Source organism: Sorex fumeus, unplaced genomic scaffold (genome assembly GCF_029834395.1).
Source record: "Sorex fumeus unplaced genomic scaffold, SorFum_2.1 ptg000030l, whole genome shotgun sequence".
Taxonomy (NCBI): Eukaryota; Metazoa; Chordata; class Mammalia; order Eulipotyphla; family Soricidae; genus Sorex; species Sorex fumeus.
In genome coordinates, this window is record NW_026606087.1 from 7,980,047 (window position 1) to 8,002,723 (window position 22,677).

At 38.0% G+C, this 22,677-nt stretch overlaps 1 protein-coding gene across 4 annotated transcripts in view; it reads left to right on the forward strand.

The window, feature by feature from the left end:
• Nucleotides 1-22,677, forward strand: part of SBF2 (SET binding factor 2) — a 472,123-nt gene that overhangs the window by 278,850 nt on the left and 170,596 nt on the right. For all 4 annotated transcript variants that reach the window (XM_056115864.1, XM_056115865.1, XM_056115866.1 and 1 more), the window contains exons 14-15: nucleotides 14,521-14,725; nucleotides 20,499-20,608. In XM_056115864.1, the coding sequence (XP_055971839.1) occupies nucleotides 14,521-14,725; nucleotides 20,499-20,608 (315 nt within the window). The remainder of the gene's footprint in view (nucleotides 1-14,520; nucleotides 14,726-20,498; nucleotides 20,609-22,677) is intronic.

A 22,677-nucleotide genomic window follows, 5' to 3' on the forward strand; every position in this document is an offset into this window, starting at 1 on the left:
AGTACAGTGATAGTCATTGTGTGAGGAAAATTATTTGAGTTGAATTTTTTTGAGAAGTCATGTAGTGAAAAACTGTAAGAAGGCTTTGCAGACCACAACACCCAAAAGGAGAGAGAGAACACAGGGGATTGCCCTGCCACAGAGACAGGGGGGATGGGGGGGTGGGGTGGGAGGGATATTATCCATGGTGGTGGAAAATGGGCACTGGTGGAGGGATGGGTATCTGATCATTGTATAATTGAAACCAAAGCACAAAAAATTGTAAATCTACAACTTTAAAAAAAATAAAATAAAATAAAGGGAAAAAAAAAACTGTAAGAAGGCAAATTGGCAGGGCCAGAGAGCTAGACACCAGGTTAGGCCCTTGCCTTGCAGGTAGCCAATTTAGGTTTAATCCCCTGTCACCATATATGATCCCCCCAACACAGCCATGTGTCAGCCAGGAGTAAGCCCTGAGCACAACTGTATTATGGTCCCAAGAACAAAAAAGAAGGCAAATTGGCAAGTAGACATAAAACTTAGGAATTAAAAAACTCCAGTATGAAAGAAATTGGCTTAATTTGTCATGTATAAAGTATGAAGATACACTTCATATTAGGACAAAAGAGAATCGAAGATGACAGAGCAATCTAAATGCCAGGATGAATTTTGGCTAAGAATCAGTTGTCATTCCTCCTGCTTTTCAGAGTTGACCCCTTTTATTAGGAAAATAATAAAAAGATCTCTCATATATAGGATATAAAGAAACATAATAAGGAAACAACACAGGATCAACCATTTAAAACAGGTTTTGTCTACAGAAAAAAAAATTAACAGTAATGCCTGGGAGGGGCACTTAAGACACTGGTTGAGGGAAGTGGACACTCTGTGATGGAAGTGGTGTTAGAATGCTGTATGCGTGGAAAGTATAATTAGCTGTATTGTAAATCCCAGTACCTTAATAAAAATGATAAAGTTGTAAAAAGTGGGAAGTATGGCCATCTAGGGAAAAGTTGAGGGGGTCTGTTATTTTGGTGTGGGATGAGGAGACCTCCCAACCATTACCCAGCAATACTCAGCCAACTGGTCTGATATTTGAGTACTTGACTTGGTGACGTGGTGTTTCTTGGGTCAGGCAGTATCGGGTGGCCACTGTGCACTTGAAGTCTTGCTTTGTACGGTACATTGTTCTACCAAGGTTTGAACTTGATTATCAGCACATTGCAGAAATATACCCATGATTCCTGTCTGTGAGCCTGTGTAATTTTTTTGAAGCAAGGTAATTTTTATTGAAACTTTATTTTAAAAGATGTGAGGGGAGAAAAAGAGAGAAGTATGTGCTTCAGAGAGAACACAGGCTACTCCAGAGTAGAAGTAAGCAAGCAGAGAAACAGCGACAAGCAAGTGAGATGCATGTTCAAGAGTGGACGCAGACTTGAAGAGCAAGCCATGTATATGTATTTTTAAGGAAATATAGTTAAGATAGATTCGGATGTTTTCTGGCATTGATTAACTTAATTTTTTGAGTAGGTGGACCTTTATAGACATTAGATTATTAGTGAATGCTTTGACACGTCCACTTGGAATCTGAAAACTAATTGGATAAAAGTACAAGTACTGAATGTGTTTCTTTGCTTCATATTATTTTATTTTTGTGGATTTTATTTCTGAATATATTATGTTTATCTCTGACAGATACCCTCTATATAACTGTTCAATGTAATAAATCTGTTTCTTCATTCCTGTGCTGAAACTTAAATAATTCTGTCAGAGGGAAAATTTATGTTCTGTGCTGGCTTGTGTCATTTGTGATGGCTGGATAGAACTAAGATATAACATGATAACATGAGAATTTCTATTGACCTGTTGTAATAGTATTTAGTGTTTAGAAAACCATGCCAGGTATGGGATTAAATAGTTTACATATATCATCTCTAATCAGTATAACAACAGTTTATAAGATAGGTGTCTTTACTACCATTCTACTGCAAATTATTGACTCAGGATCATCTGGCTATTAAGTGATTGAATCCAGATTTTAAAATCAGGAATTTTCATTTATTCCATTCCTAAATCTAGTTATTTCATTCCATCACACTGGCTTATCTCCAGTTGGAAAAATAATGGTATTTCCAATGACAGACTTTATACTTTGTTGTGCATAAACTAGTTTGATCTACTTTCTCATTTAATTTTAGAAGTAACTGTGTGATAGGAAAGGTGTTTTGTGTTAAAAAAAAAAACTGAAGATTTTTTTCTCTTGCCCACTAACAGTGATTTATTGATAGATTTCAAGAAGTAAAACATCAAATTGGAATCAGTTTGAGACACTGATTCCTTTAGTATTTGAATGTTTATTTTTAAATTTTTACAAGACTATTTCAGCACTGAAAAATTTTTTTTAGCCAACAAGTGACCAGGACTAGAGCTGTGACTTAAGTTTGTCTGTACTACCATGGTTGAGTGTACAATGCCTGTAAGGATTATGCCAAGCCATTTGATGCAAAAAACAGTAAATTCCTTTATTTTGTTTGTTTTGGTTTGATTTGGACATGCCCTGTGGTGCCTGGGGCTTACTCATGGCTCTACATCTGGGACTTACTCCAGTTGGTGCTTGGGGGATCTTATAGGATGCTCGGGATCCAACCTGGATCATTCGCCTGCTTTGGCAGGTGCCCTGCCTACGGTACTATACTGTCTGGCTGACCCCTTTAATTCCTTTCTTGCCATACAAGCACTGAAATCTTATGACACATAGCTTTACACTAAGCGGATACAAAATTGAACACTACAATGAGTACCTAGCAATTAGATAATTTTAAAGATTAATATAAAACACCACTCCTCTACATTAAAAACCTAACTTTAAAAGTGAGCATTGTGACCGGCAAATTGTATTAACTAGGTTTCTACATTGTGATGTGCTTTTACTTTGTAACTTGTTCTCAAAAGACTTTTTTAAAAAAATAAAGTCCATCATTATACTTTAAAAAAAAAGTGAATATTGTGGTATTGTATTACTAGATAAAAGATGGAAACTGCCTTCAAATGTTTTCTGTACTCTTGAGAACTTATTCTTATTCCCACCTGCCTTAGGTATGATTATTTTCCATTTTATCAGTTGATTTATTCAGTATGTATCTATTAGGCACTTACTAAATGCCAGACTTTTTCTCAGTACATTATTCCCCATATATACTTGAGAAAAGTATACACATACATGATAGAAAATTTGAGAATATCTTATTGAATGAATCTTACTATTTTGAGATTCTTTCTAGTTTTAAGATTGCAGAGTCCATTATGGTCCCAATATTTCTGAAGTAAAATACTCTACAATGTTAAAAAATCAAGCATGATAGTAAAGTTACTTCCTTAGGTCATGAAGGAAGTTAAGGAAGGGTAGGAGGATGGTCTCAATGCAAGGAAAATAATCCAGATGGTTCTATTTTTAACTACTCATTTTAAAAATCACATTTCTAAAATTCCCTTTTGGTAAGCAAGAATCAGCCATGTAATTTGACTGTTTCCTTATTGTTGGGTTATAATTGAAACTTGGTGATTCTATTCAGATGTTCGTAGATGCATTATTGCACTGAAGTCTATCTGCTTTCCTTTACTTCCCTTAGCAGTGCCTCAATAACAAACTTTTATTTCCAGACTGTTCTCAGACTTAAAACTTTTATTAACAAAACCACTCAGCTTTATTACTTTTAGTGAATAGAGTTGAATTTAGATATAAAAATAGATATTAATTAGATAAATTGCAATTGAGTTTAGCTGTTTTTTTTAAAACTTTTTCCAGATTGCTAATTTATAGGAAAATAACCATGATTTTGTTGAGGGAAGGGAATGGGAAGGTAAGGGAGAAGTTTTTTTTGAAAAGTTCATTAAAGACAAGTTGTATATGTATTCAAAAATTTGTACCATGAAGTTTACTGGAAAACTGTACAGTTTCCCCCCCTGCATCTATCTTTCTTTCTTTGTTTCTTTGTTTCTTTCTTTCTTCCTTCCTTCCTTCCTTCCTTCCTTCCTTCCTTTCTTTCTTTCTTTCTTTCTTTCTTTCCTTCTTGTCTTCTGTTTATTTGTTTTTTGGGGTTAGTGATTGAATACTAGGCTAGAGCCTTAACACAGACAAATATATACTATACCACTGAGCCACCTTCCCAATCCTATACATTTTTCCCATGCCCAATCAATAATACTGTGTCTACCCTCTTAGACTTTTAGAATAATATCTGTTTGACAGTAAATTTAGCTACTTACCTTCTTTATGATGCTTATAAAACCTAAACTGTACAGAAAAATAAGAATGTTAAAATATGCCAAGGCAAGAACTTTATGAAACATCCACTCCTAGAATTAATGTGTCAGTTGGACATATATCTTATTGCATATTTCCTAATTTGTTTTGCATCTGCAGTAGTACAGAAATATTTGCTAAACTGAGTAATTTTTCAGTTTTGTAACATTTTTCCTCCCTTGTTTTTTTTTTATTAAACGCAAAAGGAAAGGACTTGGATTTTCTCATAAAATAATATATTTCTATTTGTTCCTTATGGATATTGAATCATTGGCATTAAAATTAATACACTTTATTTTATTTACTTTTAATTATATTTGTATACAATATAATGAATAGGTTTTGTATATAATATAAAAGTTTTCTGTTTATATTTTATTATTTTTTTAATTAGAATCTTACAGAGGGATGGAGGGATAATAGAGAAGTAAAGGCCCTTGTCTTGCAAGTTCAGTTTAGTCCCCTGTACCTCCTGTCATCTCCTGAGCCCTTTCTTTGGTGGTGACCCCTAGTACAAGGCCAGGAATAAATCCTGAAAACCACTGCCCTCTCAAATAAAACGAAGTCTAGTGGGACAACAAAACCCAAATACTGAAAATTCCATCATAAATTGTGATGCACTGTATTTCTGCAGAAAACGTATTTCACCAAGCACATTTAATCTAAGGGTACAAATGAAATTTCTTAATGAAATTTAATAAAGGGATCATTGTTGGTTTTGTAGTTGTTACAAGAAAAAAGTAACATATTACAATCATCTTTAGTCTTATGAGTCAAAACTTGTTTTATTATGATGCCCTAAGCCAAAAATATAAAAATATAAAATATAACATGTGGTTAGGGCGGTCTCACTTTAGGTAATAAGGTTATACACCAAATTTAGTTCTGTTAAGGTTGAGATTAACTCATCTGGGTGAGGATAAAATATTTAGACTGTTTCATTCCATCTCTCTCGGTTTTTTTTTTTTAATTTACTAATTGCTGAAATCAAGTTGTTGTTTTTTTTCTTTTTGGGTCACACCCCACAATGCTTAGGCGTTACTTCTGGCTCTGCACTCAGGAATCACTCCTGGTGGTACCTGGGGGACCATATGGGATGCTGAGGATCGAACCTGGGTCAACCACGTGCAGGGCAAACGCCCTACCCACTGTACTATCGCTCCGGCCCCCATTCCATCTCTCTTTTGTGCAATAGCCTAGCAACTGCAAAAAGGCTATTTACATTTTGTTCATGTTTAATGGTTTATTCCAGTATAACTAAAGAATAACCGAGTATAACTATATTATACTATATACTATAACTATACTGAGTATAACTAAACTATAAACAAGTCTCACAGTGTTACTGGGCCTGTTCGAGCAAACTGAGGAACAACGGGAGGACAGTGACTCAGTATATTAAGTATAACTAAAGTACATTAGGAGTTCTGAGTGTAGCTCCGAGTATAACTAAAGTAGATTAAATAACTAATATATATCTTCACAAATTGTGATGGGAAACTTAGTAATATACAGTAGGGTAGCTCACATTGATGATTTGCCACTTCTAAGACCAATGTGTAGGAAGAAATTTTTTTCCCGTTGTGACTATACAGAGTTTCCATTAGTGCTTGGGGGCTTGATTAGCTTTATTTTGCTTTTATATGAAGTGTATTTTCAGCCTTTTTTTTTTTGAAGCCTGAAGCATATTCTTATTTTGGGGAGTAAGGGAAAAAGAGAAGTCTAAATTATAATGTATGGTGCTAGCTTTCTTGAGGAGGTTCTCGTGGTTTCCCTTATCAGAATTGTTCTGTAGTGTTTTATGGGTCCATAATGTTGTCTACGTACATTTTACTTTGTATTTGTAGTTCTATGCAATCAAAAATGGAAATTTGGGGGCCAGAGAGGTAGTACTAAGTGTTAAGGTGCTTTCCTTGTACATTGCCTACCCTAGTTCAATCCCAGACAACACATATGATCCCCTGAACACAGCCAGGTGTGGCCCCAAAACAAACACAAAAATAGAACCTGGGTTGCTTCTTCTATTCAGAAAAAAATGACTTTCCTGATTTCAACAAAGCATTCAAAATTATGTTGTAATTTTTTAAATTTTTAAAACACTAATATTTAAGGAATTGATAATTCACTTAGAGTTATAACTAAGAACAGATGCTTCTAAAAATGGTCAGTGTCAATCAAGCCTTCAACTTCCTCGTATTTATGCTGTCTTCTCTCTCAAGTCACAGGTATCACCAAGTTGGGTGTCACATGGTCATGAATGTGGTCCTTATATTCTCCAAAGTGCCCATTAGAGGGCAGCAGTGTACAGACCTAACCAAACATCAAAAATCCTGATATGGGGTGTGAGCCTTGTTTAAATCTAAACATAATTATATTTTTATTTACTCACTTAAATCTTAATTTCTGTATACAATGTATGAACTCTATCTAGCTATATTACAGTGGGTTAGGTGCTTGCCTTGAATGTGGCTCACCTGAGTTACATCCCCAGAATCCCATTTTGGACTCCTGAACCCAGCCAAGAGTAATTTCTGAATGCCAAGCCAAGAGTAAGTCCTGAGTACTGCTGGTGTGGCCCCAAAACAAACAAATGTATGAACTGTATAATTTTTATGAATTGTGTATGTTTTGGGTGTATAGTCTTTCAAATTGTTTATGAAAAGAAAAACACTGGACTCAGGATTTAGCTGAGAGGGAAGGCACATGCTTTGTATGAAGGAAGCCCTGGGTTCAGTCCTGGTACCACATTATTTAAAGGGAAGAAAAATAAAAATACTGATGGAGTGATAGCACAGCGGGTAGGGCGTTTGCCTTGCATGTGGCCAACCCGGCCGACCCAGGTTCAATTCCCCTGCCCCTCTCTGAGAGCCCAGCAAGCTACTGAGAGTATCCCGCCCGCAAGGCAAAGCCTGGCAAACTACCCGTGACATATTGGATATGCCAAACACAATAACAACAAGTCTTACAACCAAGACGTTACTGGACCCGCTCAAGCAAATCGATGAACAACAGGAGGACAGTTCTGCAGTGCTACTAGATACTAATAATTTTTTTCTTAATTTGTAATATCTATTTAGATTTTTTTTTCCTTTTTGGGTCATACCTGCTGATGCTGAGGGGTTACTCCTGGCTCATGCATTCAGGAATTATTTCTGGCGGTGTGCAGGGAACCATATGGGATGCTGGAAATCGAACCCGGGTTGGCCCTGTGCAAGGCAAATACCCTACCCACTGTGCTATCACTCCAACCCCTTTATTTAGATTTTTATTGGATACTTATTGTTAAAATATAAGTAGTTGATGGCATGATGCGAATCTTGGCAGAAATATGTGATTTTAGTTTATAGGCATGTTGTCATGCCATTGGATATGCAATGTTTAGATTTTTGGTGAATGTACCCTATACTTTTGGGAAACAGCTTGCAGATTTGGAGAAAGAGAAAGAGAGAGAGACAGAGACAGAAAGAGAGCCAGAGAGACAGAAAATGTTCATATTATACAAGTTTCCCAATAAACTTGTTCCCCTGTCTATTAAGTACTGTATGATTATTTTCATCTCAGGTGAGGAAACGAAAACACAAGCAGCAGGTGAATTGCCACAATATCAGAAACCATATCAGAATATCAAAAAGTTAAGAATAATCAAACTAACAAAGAACATACCAGAAACCAGGAGCTAAAATGCTTTGTTAAACTATTTGTCTTATTAAATTGTCTAATCTTTGTCTCTGACTTGTCACAAGCACTGTCTCTCATATTTTCACACATAGGCCTGTTTCTGGGCTCTATCCCATTAACTCTTTTCTGTGGCCTGACTTGGTGATACTCAGGGCCTTTTCCTGTCTCTGCTCAGGGATGATTTCTGGTGGTTCTCAAGGGACCATGTAGTTCTAGAGATTGAATCCAGGCTTCCCAAATGCAAAACATGTGCTTCAACCATTTGAATTATCTCTTCAGTCTCTGTTATCTCTTCTTTTGATTTTGTTTGTTGGGATTAGTGGTTGGGCCATACTAGCAGTACTCAGGGCTTACTACTGACTTTGTGCTCAGGGATCACTACTTATCAGTGCTCAGAGAGCCACATGCAGTGCTAGAGATTAAACTGGTGTTGGCTGGTGTGCAAGACAAGTGCATTTATTCCTGTACTTTCTCTGCAGCCTTCTGTTAGCTCTTTTAACCTTCAACTGATAAAGGTTGCCATACTGTATAATTATCGTTTCTGTAGTTTTTGAATCTGAAAGTTTGGATTTCCTACTTCCTCTTCTTCATAATTGCCTTTTGATCTTGTAAAGTTTAGAGTAAACTTTTCAGATTTAAACTTTAAAGATTTGGGCTGGTGTGTATCCTTATTTTTCTAAACAACTTTAATTTTTGAATTGTAATTTTGAACTGAGATTAAAAAATATATATAGTGAAATGTTTTGATTCGGTGTAGCCAGACAAGATTATAGCATCACTGAGAACATTTCTGCCTTATATTTACATGTTAGAATTTGTTGTAATGAGGAGCCAGAGCAATAGTACAGTGGGTAGGGCATTTGCCTTGCACATGACTGACACAGCTCAATCCCTGACATCCTATATGGTCCCCTGAGTATCACCGGGAGTAATTCCTGGGTGCAGATCCAGGAGTAACCTCTGAGCATCACCAGGTGTGACCCAAAAAGCAAAAAAAAAAAAAAATTGAAGGTTCATTATATCAATGGTTATATTTAAAGTTTCTGTTGTTATTTTGTTTTGTGATTGTTTGGGTAACCAGCAGTGCTCAGGGGCTTATTCTGGCTCTGAGCTCAGTGATCACTCCTGCAGGGACCATATATGGGGTGCTGGGAATTGAACCCATATTGGACATGTACAAGTACAAACAAATGCCTTACCCACTGTACTATCTCTCCGGCCAAGTTTTTGTTATTATCGTAGAGATAAAAGAATGTAAGTACAAATAAAATAGTGAAGATACTGGTTAATTCCAATAAATCTATATAAATTACCTCCCAACCATGGAAAAATATATATCTGAAGGGATTTGGAAAATTAATATTGTACATAAAGAACAGAGAAGAACAGGGCCAGAGAGATAATTCAATGTTCTGAGCACATGCTTTGTATGTGGGGAAGCCAGGGTCATAGTCTCCTGAGCACCCGCATCAGAGATTCCCCAATCAAACTAAGAGTAGCTGAGGGCCAGAGTGGTAGTACAGTGGGTAGGATGCTTGCCTTGGATGTGGCTGACCTGGATTCAATCCCAGGCACCACATAAGGTTTTCTCAAGCCCTGCCAAGAGTGAGCCCTGAGTACAGAGCCAGGAGTAAGCTCTGAACTTTGGAGGTATGGTGCCCACACCACCCACCCCTCAAAGTAGCCCACGAGCATGCTGGGAATGGCCCCAAAACAAAACAAACAAAAAATAGACATACATAATTACTTTTAGAAAAGGACTATTCCAGAGACTACAGTCTAATGGTGTTGATGTGAATTCAGACATAATTTTAGAACTTTTTTTTCCAGTATGCAATTTAGAAAGTGTTGGTCATGAAGACTTGTCATAGGAATTTACTTATTTATTTTTTGCCTTTGGTAATGATATGGGAGGGAATGTAAAGTGTATATGAGGGCTGCTTTGGAAGAACATGTTTTATAGCTGATTTTTACCTACTCATGAACCTTGTAAGAAGAATCATAAGGTCAGAGCTATGTATTCTACTTCATGCAATGAACAGAACAAAAACTAGAACCTAGACTTTCTGACAAAGAGGTATTTTCTTTATCTTGCCTAGCTATGCTGTATTATTTGTAGTAACCCAATCTTTTATCTGAATCTGGGTGAAGTAGCCAAAAAAGAAATTTTGAGTCCGGCCAATGAGGGGAGGGGAGTTTCTAGTAGAGGGCAGTTGGCTATTTTAGCTATACAGAGAAAATACAGGGCACTGTTGAATGTAATCTATAATAGAAATAACATAAGTATAGGGGGGAATGGTATTTTTTGATTGCAAAGGATAAGTGCTAGAATTGGTCTAAGACTTCATATAAAAGAGCCTTCCTAAATTTGTCCAGATAAATTTATAAAAATGGGCCAGGATAGATAGTTCAAAGACTGAGCATTTACCTTGAATATGGTGGCCTGAGTTTGATCTCTGGTCCCCTGCATGGTCTCCTAAAAACCACCAAGTGCAGCCTACCCTCCCATTTTCAAGCATAAAACCAGTATTAGTTTCTAATAGTCACCAAATATGGCTCCCAAGTAAACAAATAGCTTTATAAAAATGAATGAACTCTACTCTGCCTGTAGCATTTGAAATGTAATACTCCCTAGCTAGGTGGCAGAATAAATTTTATGACATCCCTAAAGATTTGTGAAAATGTAAGTGGACCTTTGGGCTGGAGTGATAGCACAGCGGGTAGGGCATTTGCCTTGCAAGTGACCAACATGGCCAACCCGAGTTTGATTCCTCTGCCCCTCTTGGAAAGCCCAGCAAGCTACTGAGAGTATCTCGCCCCCACAATAAACCCTGGCAAGCTGCCTGTGATGAATTCGATATGCCAAACATAGTAACAGTTGTCACAATGTGGACGTTACTGGGCCCGCTCGAGCAAATCGATGAACAGCGGGAGGACAGTGACAGTGATAAGTGGACCTTTAATTCAATTATTGAAATCCTAACCTGTATTCAGCATTAAATCCTGTTAGGTAGGAGACAGTAGGAAGTAGTTCAGGGTACCTGCTGTGTGCCAGATGCTTTCTAGAGGCAACTAGTAAACTGGTAAGTAAGTAAAGGCCCTCCCGTTGATCATCGATTTGCTCGAGCGGGCGCAGTAACGTCTCCATTGGAGACTTTGTTGTTACTGTGTCTGGCATATTGAATACTCTCGGTAGCTTGCCGGGCTCTCCGAGAGGGGCGGAGGAATCGAACTCGGGTCGGCCATGTTGGCTGCGTGCAAGGCAGACGCCCTACCCACTGTGCTATCGCTCCAGCCCAACTGAATTTTTTTTTTTATTTTTATTAGTGAAACACCATGAGGTACAGTTGTAGACTTACCAATTTTTGTGCTTGGGTTTCTATTATACAATGATCAAATACCCATCCCTCCACCAGTGCCCATTTTCCATCATCATGGATCTCACTATCCCTCCCACCCCCATTCCCCCCATCCCAAACTGCCTCTGTGGCAGGGCATTCCCTTTTGTTCTCTCTCTCCTTTTGGGTGTTGTGGTCTGCAAAAGAGGCATTGAGTGGCAGTCATGTTCGGTCTATAGTCTACTATCAACATGCATCTCCAATCCTGGGAGGATCCTCCAGACACCCTTTATTTAGTGTTCCCTTCTCTATCTGAGCTGCCCTTTCCCCTAGCATGCTCGGCTGGCCTCTAAGCCATGGAGTAATTCTTCTGGTACTTATCTCGGCTATTCTTGGATACTAATCTCCTATTTTGTTACTTTATAGGACTGAAATATTTTAACTGAAATGTCTATCTTCATGGAGCTTCATGTTAGTGAGAAGAGACAATAAAGAGTTAAAATTTATAGTATGTGTGAGGGAGGTAAATTATAAAGAGGAAAATATAAATAAGAATGGTAAAGAATATGTTGGTGGGATTTTAGATAAGGTGAAAATTGGAGGAAAGGTGGCATTTAGGGGAAAAAAAAGGCAGGAAGGGAGAAGATGCCATGGTACAGATATTTCAGACAGAGCACACAGCTACAATTTTTGTCAGGAACAAGACCTGAATGAGGAACAAGAGACTCTCTTGCTAAAGCAGAATAAGAAATAGTGTGATGGCCATGTATTAAGGCAATATTTTGTGTTGCCTTTTAAATGTTTGTACGAACTTAGGGTTTTATTTTAAGGCACGGAGCTATTGGAATGAGCAGATCAATTGGGTGATAATGTGACTTTTTAAAAACTAGATTAATCTGTGGTATGAAGAATTGACAAGGGTACAGGTATGAACAGCAGGGAGAACTGTCAGGAAACTGCTGAATGTAGTAATGTGAGTGGTGTTGGCTTGATCTAAGGTAGTCGTAGAAAGTGGCCCAGATTATCAACATAAGAGAAATAGATAAATTGGGTGTTAGTGAGAAATATTAAGCTTTAAATAAGAGTGATTGAAAAAAGTTATATGCCATTCACTGAAGTAGTAAAAAATGTCTGTAGCAGACTTCAAGGAGTGAGCAGTAAGTTCTTTGTTTTCTATATACATTTAAAGTTGTTAGTTCTAGTCCAAATGGGAATACAACACATATTCAATGGAATACATTGGTATGGAATACAGAATAACTTCAGTTGGAGATAAACGTATTCTTTGCATTGTGGGAGGTCCAGTTCAGTCTCTCACTTTGTAGCCCTCTGAGCACTAGAGCCTGGATTAGCTGCTGAGTGCCAGGGATGTGGCTCAAAAACAAAACAGTAAACAAACAAAAAAACCCTATGACTTCTGTTTTTTTTATGGATTAACAATATGAGACAGAAAATTATTCATAGAAACGAATGAAAATGAGGACACGAGTTACCAAAACTTATGGGACACAGCAAAAGCTGTGTTAAGAGGAAAGTTTATAGCTCTACAAGCATTCCTCAGGAAGGAGGAGCGAGCACACATAAATAATCTAACCTCACAGCTTAAGAGCCTGGAGAAGGACCAACAAAAGGAGCACAACCCAAACAGGAGGAAGGAAATAATAAAACTCAGAGCAGAGATTAACGAGATGGAAACCCAAAAAACAATCCGAAAGATCCATGAAACCAAGAGCTGGTTCTTCGAGAAAATTAACAAGATCGATAAGCCTCTAGCAAAACTCACAAAGAAAGGGAGAGAGAAAACCCTAATAAACCGAATCAGAAATGAAAAGGGGGTCATTACAACAGAAACTACAGAAATTCAAAGGATCCTCAGGGAGTACTTTGAGAAGCTTTATGCCACGGGACATGAAAACCTCGAGGAAATGGATAAATTCCTAGACTCCTACAGACTCCCAAGGCTGAACCAAGAAGACCTGGAATACCTGAACAGACCTATCACCATCAAGGAAATTGAAATGGTAATAAAAAGTCTCCCCAAGCACAAAAGTCCTGGCCTGGATGGATTCACTAGTGAATTCTTCCAAATCTTTAAAGAGGACTTACTCCCAGTCCTTTTTAAGCTTTTCCACAAAATAGAAATATCAAACACTTCCGAACAGTTTCTACGAAGCAAATATTACCCTGATACCAAAAGCAGACAGAGATACCACAAAGAAAGAAAATTACAGGCCGATATCCCTGATGAACACAGATGCAAAAGATTCTCAACAAACTACTAGCAAATAGAATCCAACTACTCATCAAAAAGATCATACACCATGACCAAGTAGGATTCATCCCAGGGATTCACGGATGGTTTAACGTTCGGAAATCAATCAATATAATCCATCATATCAACAAAAGAAAAGATAAAAAGCATATGATCATATCAGTAGATGCAGAGAAAGCATTTGACAAGATCCAGCACCCCTTTATGATGAAAACCCTAGCCAAAATGGGTATAGAGGGGACTTTCCTCAACATAGTTGCTAGTGAAGTATTAAAGAAAATGGCCCGAAGTTGGAGACTATGGATATTCATATAGTTGAAGAAAATAGAAAGATGGAAAAATAGGCAAAGATTGGGCTAGATGGATGGTACAGAGATTAAGGTACTTGCCTTGCAGTCAGCCAACTGCTGTCCAATCCCTTGCACCACTTATGGTCCCTGAAGGACTACTGGGTATCACCAAACCCACCCACAAATAGAGGTGTGGCAAGATCTAGGAGCTAAGCAGAGTAATTATATATAAAGAAAGGTGATTAGCTATATCTTGATTCTGTAGATAGATCACATAAGAAGTAAGATTGTGGAACTTTTATTTTTTTACATATTTGAATATATGTATAATGATTTATCTCTCTGGTTTTAGTTTTGTCCTTGGAGTTCCTACTCCCTTTCTAACAGAGAGAGAGAGAGAGAGAGAGAGAGAGAGAGAGAGAGAGATGCATGTGTGTGCACGTGTATGTGTTTGTGTGTGTGTACACGTACATGTACACAGTGCACTATCTCACAGTGGTTTGAAAAATGCTCCTGGCTCACTCCTTGGGGGACTATGTGCTACCAGGGATCTATCCCAGGACACCCTCTTGTAAAACATGCTCCAGCCCTTTGAGCTCTCTCCTTAGCCCTGCTATTGTCGTTTTAACTTTTGGATTTTGCCTGTTTTTAATGTTGCAGGAGAATCCAAATCCTCATATGGCTTTCCAGAAAGTGCCACGCCCAACAGAAGGATCCCACTTGCGAGTTCATATTCTTCCCTTTCCAAAGATTAATGAAACCCGCGTACAGGAGTTAATACAGGAAAATCTTGCTAAGAATCAGAATGCACCTCCTGCTTCACGAATGGAAAAGAAATGTGTTGTGCCTGCTGGTCCCCCTGTTGGTATGTATTTGTCTGTTTTAAAAGTAAACTTTTGTCAGGATAGAGGACTAAAAAAAGTTCACCGCTTGATAAATTTTTCACAAAGCAACAAACTTGTGTAACCAGAATCTGAACTTCATCAATACCCAGATACACTTCTGTCTACCAGTTTGGCTTATTCACTGTTAGCTTTTGTTTAGCATATTCATATAATTACTGATACAGTAGTTGCCTTAATGTAATTTTTTGGTTTTTTATAAATCAATTTTATATTTTTTTTCATGTTTTCCTGATTTCTTGCCCTTTTTTATTATTTATTTATTTATTTATTTTGAATACCCATCCCTCCACCAGTGATCATTTCCCACCACCACGGATCCCAGTATCCCTCCCACCCCCCCATCCCACCCTGCCTCTGTGGCAGGGTATTCCCTTTTGTTCTCTCTCCTATTCGGTAATGTGGTTTGTAAAAGAGTTAAGCCTGATTTTTAGGGAGAAACGTTGGATGATTTACTTTCCATTGATCACTTTGTATATAGGGAGATGTCACGCAGCCGCTAATGCAGCCGCGCGGTTTGGAGTAAAAATCCTAGTTCCTGCATGCTCCAGCTGTGCTTGTAGAGGCTCATGGTCACCGGGGGTCCATCTGGAGGAGGCGGGATGTGGCACCTACCCCATCTGGGATTTCCCGGTGATCTCAGCTCTTTTTGGGACCTGGTGCATTCTCTGGGAGCTGTGGAGCCTCCCAGCGGCCTTTCTTCTCTGCAGCTGTGTGCTGTAAAGATGGCACTGGAGGTTGAATAAGATTTATCTCTCTTTCTATAATTTGACTCTATTAGTTGGCACTTACACATTTGTTTACCATTTTCTGCTTGTCTTTTGGGGGGCTACCCAGTAGTATTTTTTCCCTTTCCTGAAATTTTGAGACTTTTCATTCTTAAGCTCTGTAGCTCTTTTACATATTAAAATAGATGGTTTTGCATTTTATTTGAATTTACTGATTCTGATAGTTATAGTTTCCTACAAATTTTCCCCTGTACCTGGAAGTTAAAATAATTTATAACATAAATAGTACTTATGTAGTATTGCTAATATTACTTATTATATGGCTCATTATCTAGTTCATTTAAATCAAACAAGATCGAAATTTCTTTTGTACCAGAACTAAAACATATAAATTTTTCATTTTCCTGATATCTACTTAATGTGAATATCATACTGTTTTGTTGTCATATGAGGCATTTAAATTTTAAGAGGTTAGTTTTCTGATATTTCTTAGAGGGGCCAAAGTAATGGTGACTGTCTGGAACTTGCATTTGTAATCAAAGCTTTAAAAGGAAATCCTGGGAAGCCAAGTACCCATAAACCAGAGCCATTACAAGTTATTGGAAAACTAGATTTAGACTATCATACAACTGGGGATTTCATCACCCCAAAGTTATCAGTTAGCTTAAGTGAGGAGCATTGCCAAAGAAAGATAATAATTCCCGGATAGACTTACACGAAAATGTGGGTTGAGGGAAATTTAAAATACTAATGAGATTTTTAGAATTAAAAGCTTATAAACATAGCTTAAAGATATTAATCTCTCAATAAAGTCATGATTTTCTTTAGAGACTAAGAATTTTTTTAACTTTAAATATGTATATATTTCTGAGGCCAGAGAGATAGTACAGAGCTTAAGGTGCTATTCTTACATGCAGCCAGAGAAAAATTGAAAACCTTTCCCTTGAGATAAAGCATTGACCCTTGAGATCAGGATGCCTACTGGCCCTACTCTTATTTAACATAGTATTGAAATTACTCACCACAGCAATCAGACAAGAAGAGATATCAAAGGGATCCAAACTGGAAACAAGCCAGATTACCACTATGTGCAGAAAACATGATATTATACATTGAAAATTCCTAGAAAGAATAAACAAATACACTAAGTGGATTGCAAAATCAATACATAAAAATCCCTGGTATTTCTGTACACAAATAATGAAGTAGAAGAAAAAGAAATTAAAATACTTAACCCCCTTCAAAGTAGTTTCCCCAAAACACCAGATACCTAGGAACCAACTAAATTAAACTAAATAAATGGGACTCCATCAAGTTTAAATGTTGTGAGCAGTGAAAGAAAGCTCTAGTTAAAAAGACATCCTACTGAGTGGGAGAAAATACTTACACACAGAATACCTCAGATGAAAGGTTCATATCCAAGATTGATAAAGGTCTCTCAAAACTCAACAAAAATATCCAAGGAGCCCATCTTCAAATGTGTCAACAAATGTGTCAAGGAGATGAGCAGACAATTTACCAAAGAAGACAAATGCCAATGGGCATATGAACAAGTGCTCGTCATCATTCATGATTAGGAAAATACATATTTTAAACAATGAGATATCATCTTATCCAGTGAGAACAGCAATAACAAAAAGTCTGGACACAGCTGGTGTTATTGGGGTTCTGGTGCGACAGGAACTCTCGTCCACTGTTGGTGGGAATTTCATCTGACTCAGCCTCTATGGATAGCAATATCCTAAAAATAGGAAAAGAACTACCATCTGACCCAGCAATACCGTTCTTGGCATCTATCCTACAAATACAAAAACATTGATTCAAAAGGATATCTGCACACCTGTGTTCTTCGCCACATTTGGCCAAGATATGGAAACAGCCCAGATACCCAGCTACAAATAATGGATCAAGAAATTGTGATATTTATATACACTGGAATAATGTGCATCTTTAAGAAAGAACAGAATCATGCAATTTGCCACTACATGAGTGGAACTAGAGGATGATATGCTGAGTGAAGACAGAAGGAAAGTGATAGATACAGAACAATCTCTCTCATATGTGGGACTTAAAGATATACAGCAAGGTAGCCACAAAGGTCCAAAGCAACATAATAAGAGAACTGTTCTACACAATTGAGTTGGTGGGGGAGAAGCTGGAAGGGAGGGGCATTGGGGCCCTTGGGGAGAGAGGTGAGTACACTGGTGGTGTTTTTAAGTTGGAATTATGTGCATGAGAGACCATTGTTTACAGTTTTGTAAACCTGGAATATCAGCTAATAAAAAAGATTTTTAAAAAATTCTTAATGTTTGAAATTTTTAATACCATGGTTTACAAAGATGTTCATAGTACAGCCATTTCAGGTATTCAGTGTTTGAACACCAATCCCACCGTCAGTGTGACCCCCCCCTCCATCAATGTCCCCAGTTACCCACCCACCCCATCCCCTCATCCTACCCCCTTAGCTGACACAAAATAATTTACTTTCTATTGCTTGTTAAAACTTATATCTCATGATGGTGCTACTAAAGTCATTGAGGATTTACTGAGCTGGGTAGGTGCTAGTTCTTTTCTCTCATTGAACCAAGTGTCCTTCTATGCAGCTTTCCCATCTGATTTGTCATGCTGCTACTGAGCTGTCAGTACTGTGAAAAATGGAGGTGTCACATGCTCCAGGTGTTATGGAACTGGGATGATTCAGTAGCAGGGCATCTCATCTGGGTTATTTATATGCCAGCAGAAATTAGGTATAGGTAGTGCGCTGGGCTTTCCAACTGTGTGGGACTCAGCCTACCCCTACCCCAAGAAGTCTCCAGAGATGTGGGCCCAAAGACAGGGCCCACCTGGGTCAGCTTAGCTGAATCATCTCTCCAAGATCAGTTAGCCGTTTATTTTCTGGCGGAAGTTGTGTGTGTGTGTAGAGCGCTGCTCCTTTGGCCAGGGTGGGGACTTGAGAAGGGTTCAGAGATCTCGGCTCAGAGTCTGGACCTACCTGGGTTGGCCCAGCTATGGCATCTCTCAAAGATTGGTCATGGAGCTGCCAAAAAAAAAATATATATATATATATACACATATATATACATATTTTAATTGTTGTTGCTCTCAGTATGCAAATGATAAAGTTCTTTGTAAAAATTATACTTTTTATTTTACAGATACGATTTTCTTTTCTCTTTAATTTTAATCATGGTGATTTGCAATACTGTTAATAATGGGTTTCATGTATACAACAGTCTAACACCATCCTCTCCACCAATGTTGGCCTTCCTTCTACCATTGTCTGAGCAGCTCCCCCAGCCCCAGCCACCCACCTCCTTCCCATCTCCCTGCCTTAGTAAGCTTTAGTTTTATAGACCAGATCTCTGATTCTCTTGCCTTTAGCTGAGAATCTTGAATCCAGCTTGCTGCTTGAACCCAGCCATGCTGTGGCCAGCAGAATTACACCAGAGCTTTAAATACTCTGCAGTGCTTAGGGTGAGAGAATGGGGGAGTGCAATACCAAGGATTTAATTTAGAACCTCATAGATGCCAGGTATGTGTCCTCAGCCCTTGGAGGTGACTCTCTGACCTCTAGATAATTTATTATAATTTTAAAATCTTATTGTGTGAGAGGCTCCCAAGTGGTACTTAGAGTGTTCAGAAACACTCAATCATCTGGACAAATGGTTTAATGTTAGGGCCTCTTGGTGCTACCTAGCAGTGCTGAAAGTAAACGTGGGCTTGCCAGGGGCAGTGTTTAGGGGGCCTCCAGGATTATTCTTAGCAGTGCCCAGGGGGTCTTGTAATAGCATATCTTTGCATATCTAAGTCATGAGTCTCCTACCCTCTGACTATCTCAATGGCCCTAATATAAATTAGTAAGCTCAAACATAACTTAATAAGTAATATAGCATCCTAAAGCATTGGAATGAGTTTGAGCAAATGAAGAATGGAATAAGATATAACAGGAGTCAGATTCTGATAGTGCTTCCACATCATTATAAAGATTTATACTTCAATTGAGAACACCACTTTTTAATTTTTAAAATTTTTAAATTTTATAAAGTAATTCACAATATTTTGATGACATTTAATATTTGAACACCAATCCCACATCATTTCACCTTCCCACCACCATGTGTCAGATGTTTCCATCCTGAACCTAGCCGCTCCCCCAAAGCAGAACCAAAATAATTTATTTTGTATTGTTATGAAAAAACACTGAAAATGCTATAAAAAAGTTTCCTTAAAGGAAAGAGTGTGAAGATTGTAGTATTTCACCCAGGGGCCATTCAACTATATGTATACACACACACACACACACACACACACACACACACACACACACACACATTTGTAAAAAAATATTTCCCTTTAAAATTGATTGCCTCCTACTTTAAACCCCATCAAATGTGGTGTGGTACCCTTGGAGTACGGGTGGTGTGAGGTAGCAGTGAATGTGGCCGTACTGTCCAGGAGTAGGTTCACTCGAGGGTGAGGCTCGGCTGGAACACGTGGAGAGCAGTTGTGAGCATGGTGATGGTTGAGTTCTGGAGGTTTTCGGCAGCTGGGCTGGGGTTTTTTCCCTTGCTGAGGCTTCTCTGTCTCTAGGTTATCTGGGTGTTGTCCTTTTGACCTTTGCTGTGGTGTATTTGTCAGGGTGTCAAGTCAGTTTCTGTGTAGATTAATGCATGTTTAGGTATAGATTTATCAAGATCAGTAGAGGAAGTAAACACAAATTCTCCTTGTTTGTATTGTCCCATCCTTACTTACTGTTTAATGTAGCTTAGCTTTTGTACAAACTGAGATTATCATTGAACCTGCCCTGTGAAATTGCTTCTTAATGAGCCATTGAATAATTTGATATTTCAAAATGTAAAACTAATTGAAGCATTGAAATGCTCAGTGCCATATAATAAGAAAAGCAATTAACGTACATGGTTATGTTACAGAACATAAACTGTGTTTTACTTACTTTTGTAACTGCCAAAGAAATTGAATTCTTTTGTGTTTTTTTTTTCTTTACTAGTTTCAATAATGGATAAGGTAACAACAGTTTTTAACAGTGCACAAAGATTGGAAGTTGTTAGAAACTGCATCTCATTTATATTTGAAAATAAAACACTGGAGACTGAAAAGGTAATTAAATGCTCTTTTCCAAGTTAACATTCTCATTTCTTCTTCAGGTTTATATGTTTATCTTGTCATCTGAATTCTTGATTCTATCCCTTTTCATTTATGATTCTTTAATACGCTGTATCATCATTTTAAATAGATGTCTAAGATTTAAAATCTTAGCCAACCTAGTTATTATAAGAACCGATGAACTCCCCCCCCAGAAATGATTTTCTTTTTTTTTTTTTTATTTATCATTTTTTTTTATTAGTGAAACATCATGAAGTATACTTATAGACTCACAAATTTTTGTGCTTGGGTTTCAGTTATACAATGATCAAGTACCCATCCCTCCACCAGTGCCCATGCTCCCCCACCACGGGTCCTATCATCCCTCCGACCCCCCATCCTCCCCCCCCCCCCCGTCCCACCCTGCCGCTGTGGCAGGGCATTCCTCCCTGTTCTCTCTCTCTTCTTTTGGGTACTGTGTTTTGCCAGAGAGGCATTGAGTGGCAGTCATGTTTGGTCTATAGACCACTTTTAGCATGTCTCTCCCACCCTGGGAGGGTCTTCACAACACCCTTTATTTGGTGCTCTCTTCTCTATCTGAGCTTCCTTCTCACCTAGCACATGTGGCTGGCCTTCAAGTCATGGAGCAAAATTCCTGGTACTAATCTGAGCCCTTCCTGGGTGTTAGTCTCCCGTTTTGTTGCTTTATGTTCCCCAGATGAATGCAATCTTTCTGTGTCTATCCCGCTCTTTCTGACTCATTTCGCTTAACATGATACTTTCCATGTAGTACCACTTGTATGTAAATTTCATAACTTCATCTTTTCTAACAGCTACATAGTACTCCATTGTGTAAATGTACCAAAGCTTCTTTAACCAGTCATCTGTTCTCGGGCACTCAGGTTTTTTCCAGATTCTGGCTATTGTAAAGAGTGCTGCAATGAACAAACAATTGCAGATGTCACTTCGACTATACCTTTTTGCCTCTCTGGGATGTATTCCCAGGAGTGCTATAGCTGGGTCAAATGGGAGATCGAATTCTAATTTTTTGAGAATCGTCCATACTGTTTTCCAAAAGGGTTGGACCAGCCTGCATTCCCACCAGCAGTGAAGGAGGGTCCCTTTCTCGCCACATCCGCGCCAGCACCTGTTGCTTTTGTTCTTGTGGATGTGGGCCAGTCTCTGTGGTGTGAAATGATATCTCATTGTTGTTTTGATCTGCATCTCTCTGATGATTAGTGATGTAGAGCATTTTCTCATGTGCCTTTTTGCCATTCGGATTTCTTCTTTGCGAAAGTTCAGAAATGATTTTCTTATCCTACCTATTTTGGCAAATTATTTAGAAGCTTGACACTTTAAATTAAATTTATTTGATTCATATAATCTAGCAAGAATAAGTAATGAATTACAGAAACTACTATTCAATGTAAATGTGCCTCTAAAACATGGGGCCTTTTTACCTTCTTCAGTAATATAGGGAGCTAGTAAACCATATAAAGGGTAATTTTTTTACTCTCAATGCTATATGATTCCAAGTCTCTTGTGATTTTAAGGATTTTTTTCTTTTTTTTTCTTATGGTGGTTGAAGTATTACAGACTACCTTATGTTTTCCTTGTTTTTCTCCTTCATTTAATTTTTTTTCAAATGGCATTATGTTCTCCTATTCTTAGGCTTCTTCTCTTCTTATTTACTCCTTTGTTTTGTTTACTTTTTTTAAAGTTATTGAAATTAAGCAAGCTTTAACTTTGTAAAAGAAATGTATTACACTCTACTGGGGAAGGCATTGTTATGGGTGATAAAGTGAAAGTTTCTGTGTATAAACTTATAGATTTCTTTCTGTTCCTTTGAATCTTTTGTTTTAGTATACTGTCAAAATGAGACAATATTGTAGTTCTGTCTCTCCCCTCCCCTCCCCTCTCCTCTCCTCTCTCCCCTCTCCTCTCTCCTCTCTCCTCTCTCCTCTCTCGTTTTTTGTTTTGGGGTCATGCCTGGCAATAAGGAATTACTCCTGGCTTTGCACTCAAGAATCACTCCTGGCTGTGCATTGGGGAACATATGGATGCTGGGAATTAAACCTCAGTCA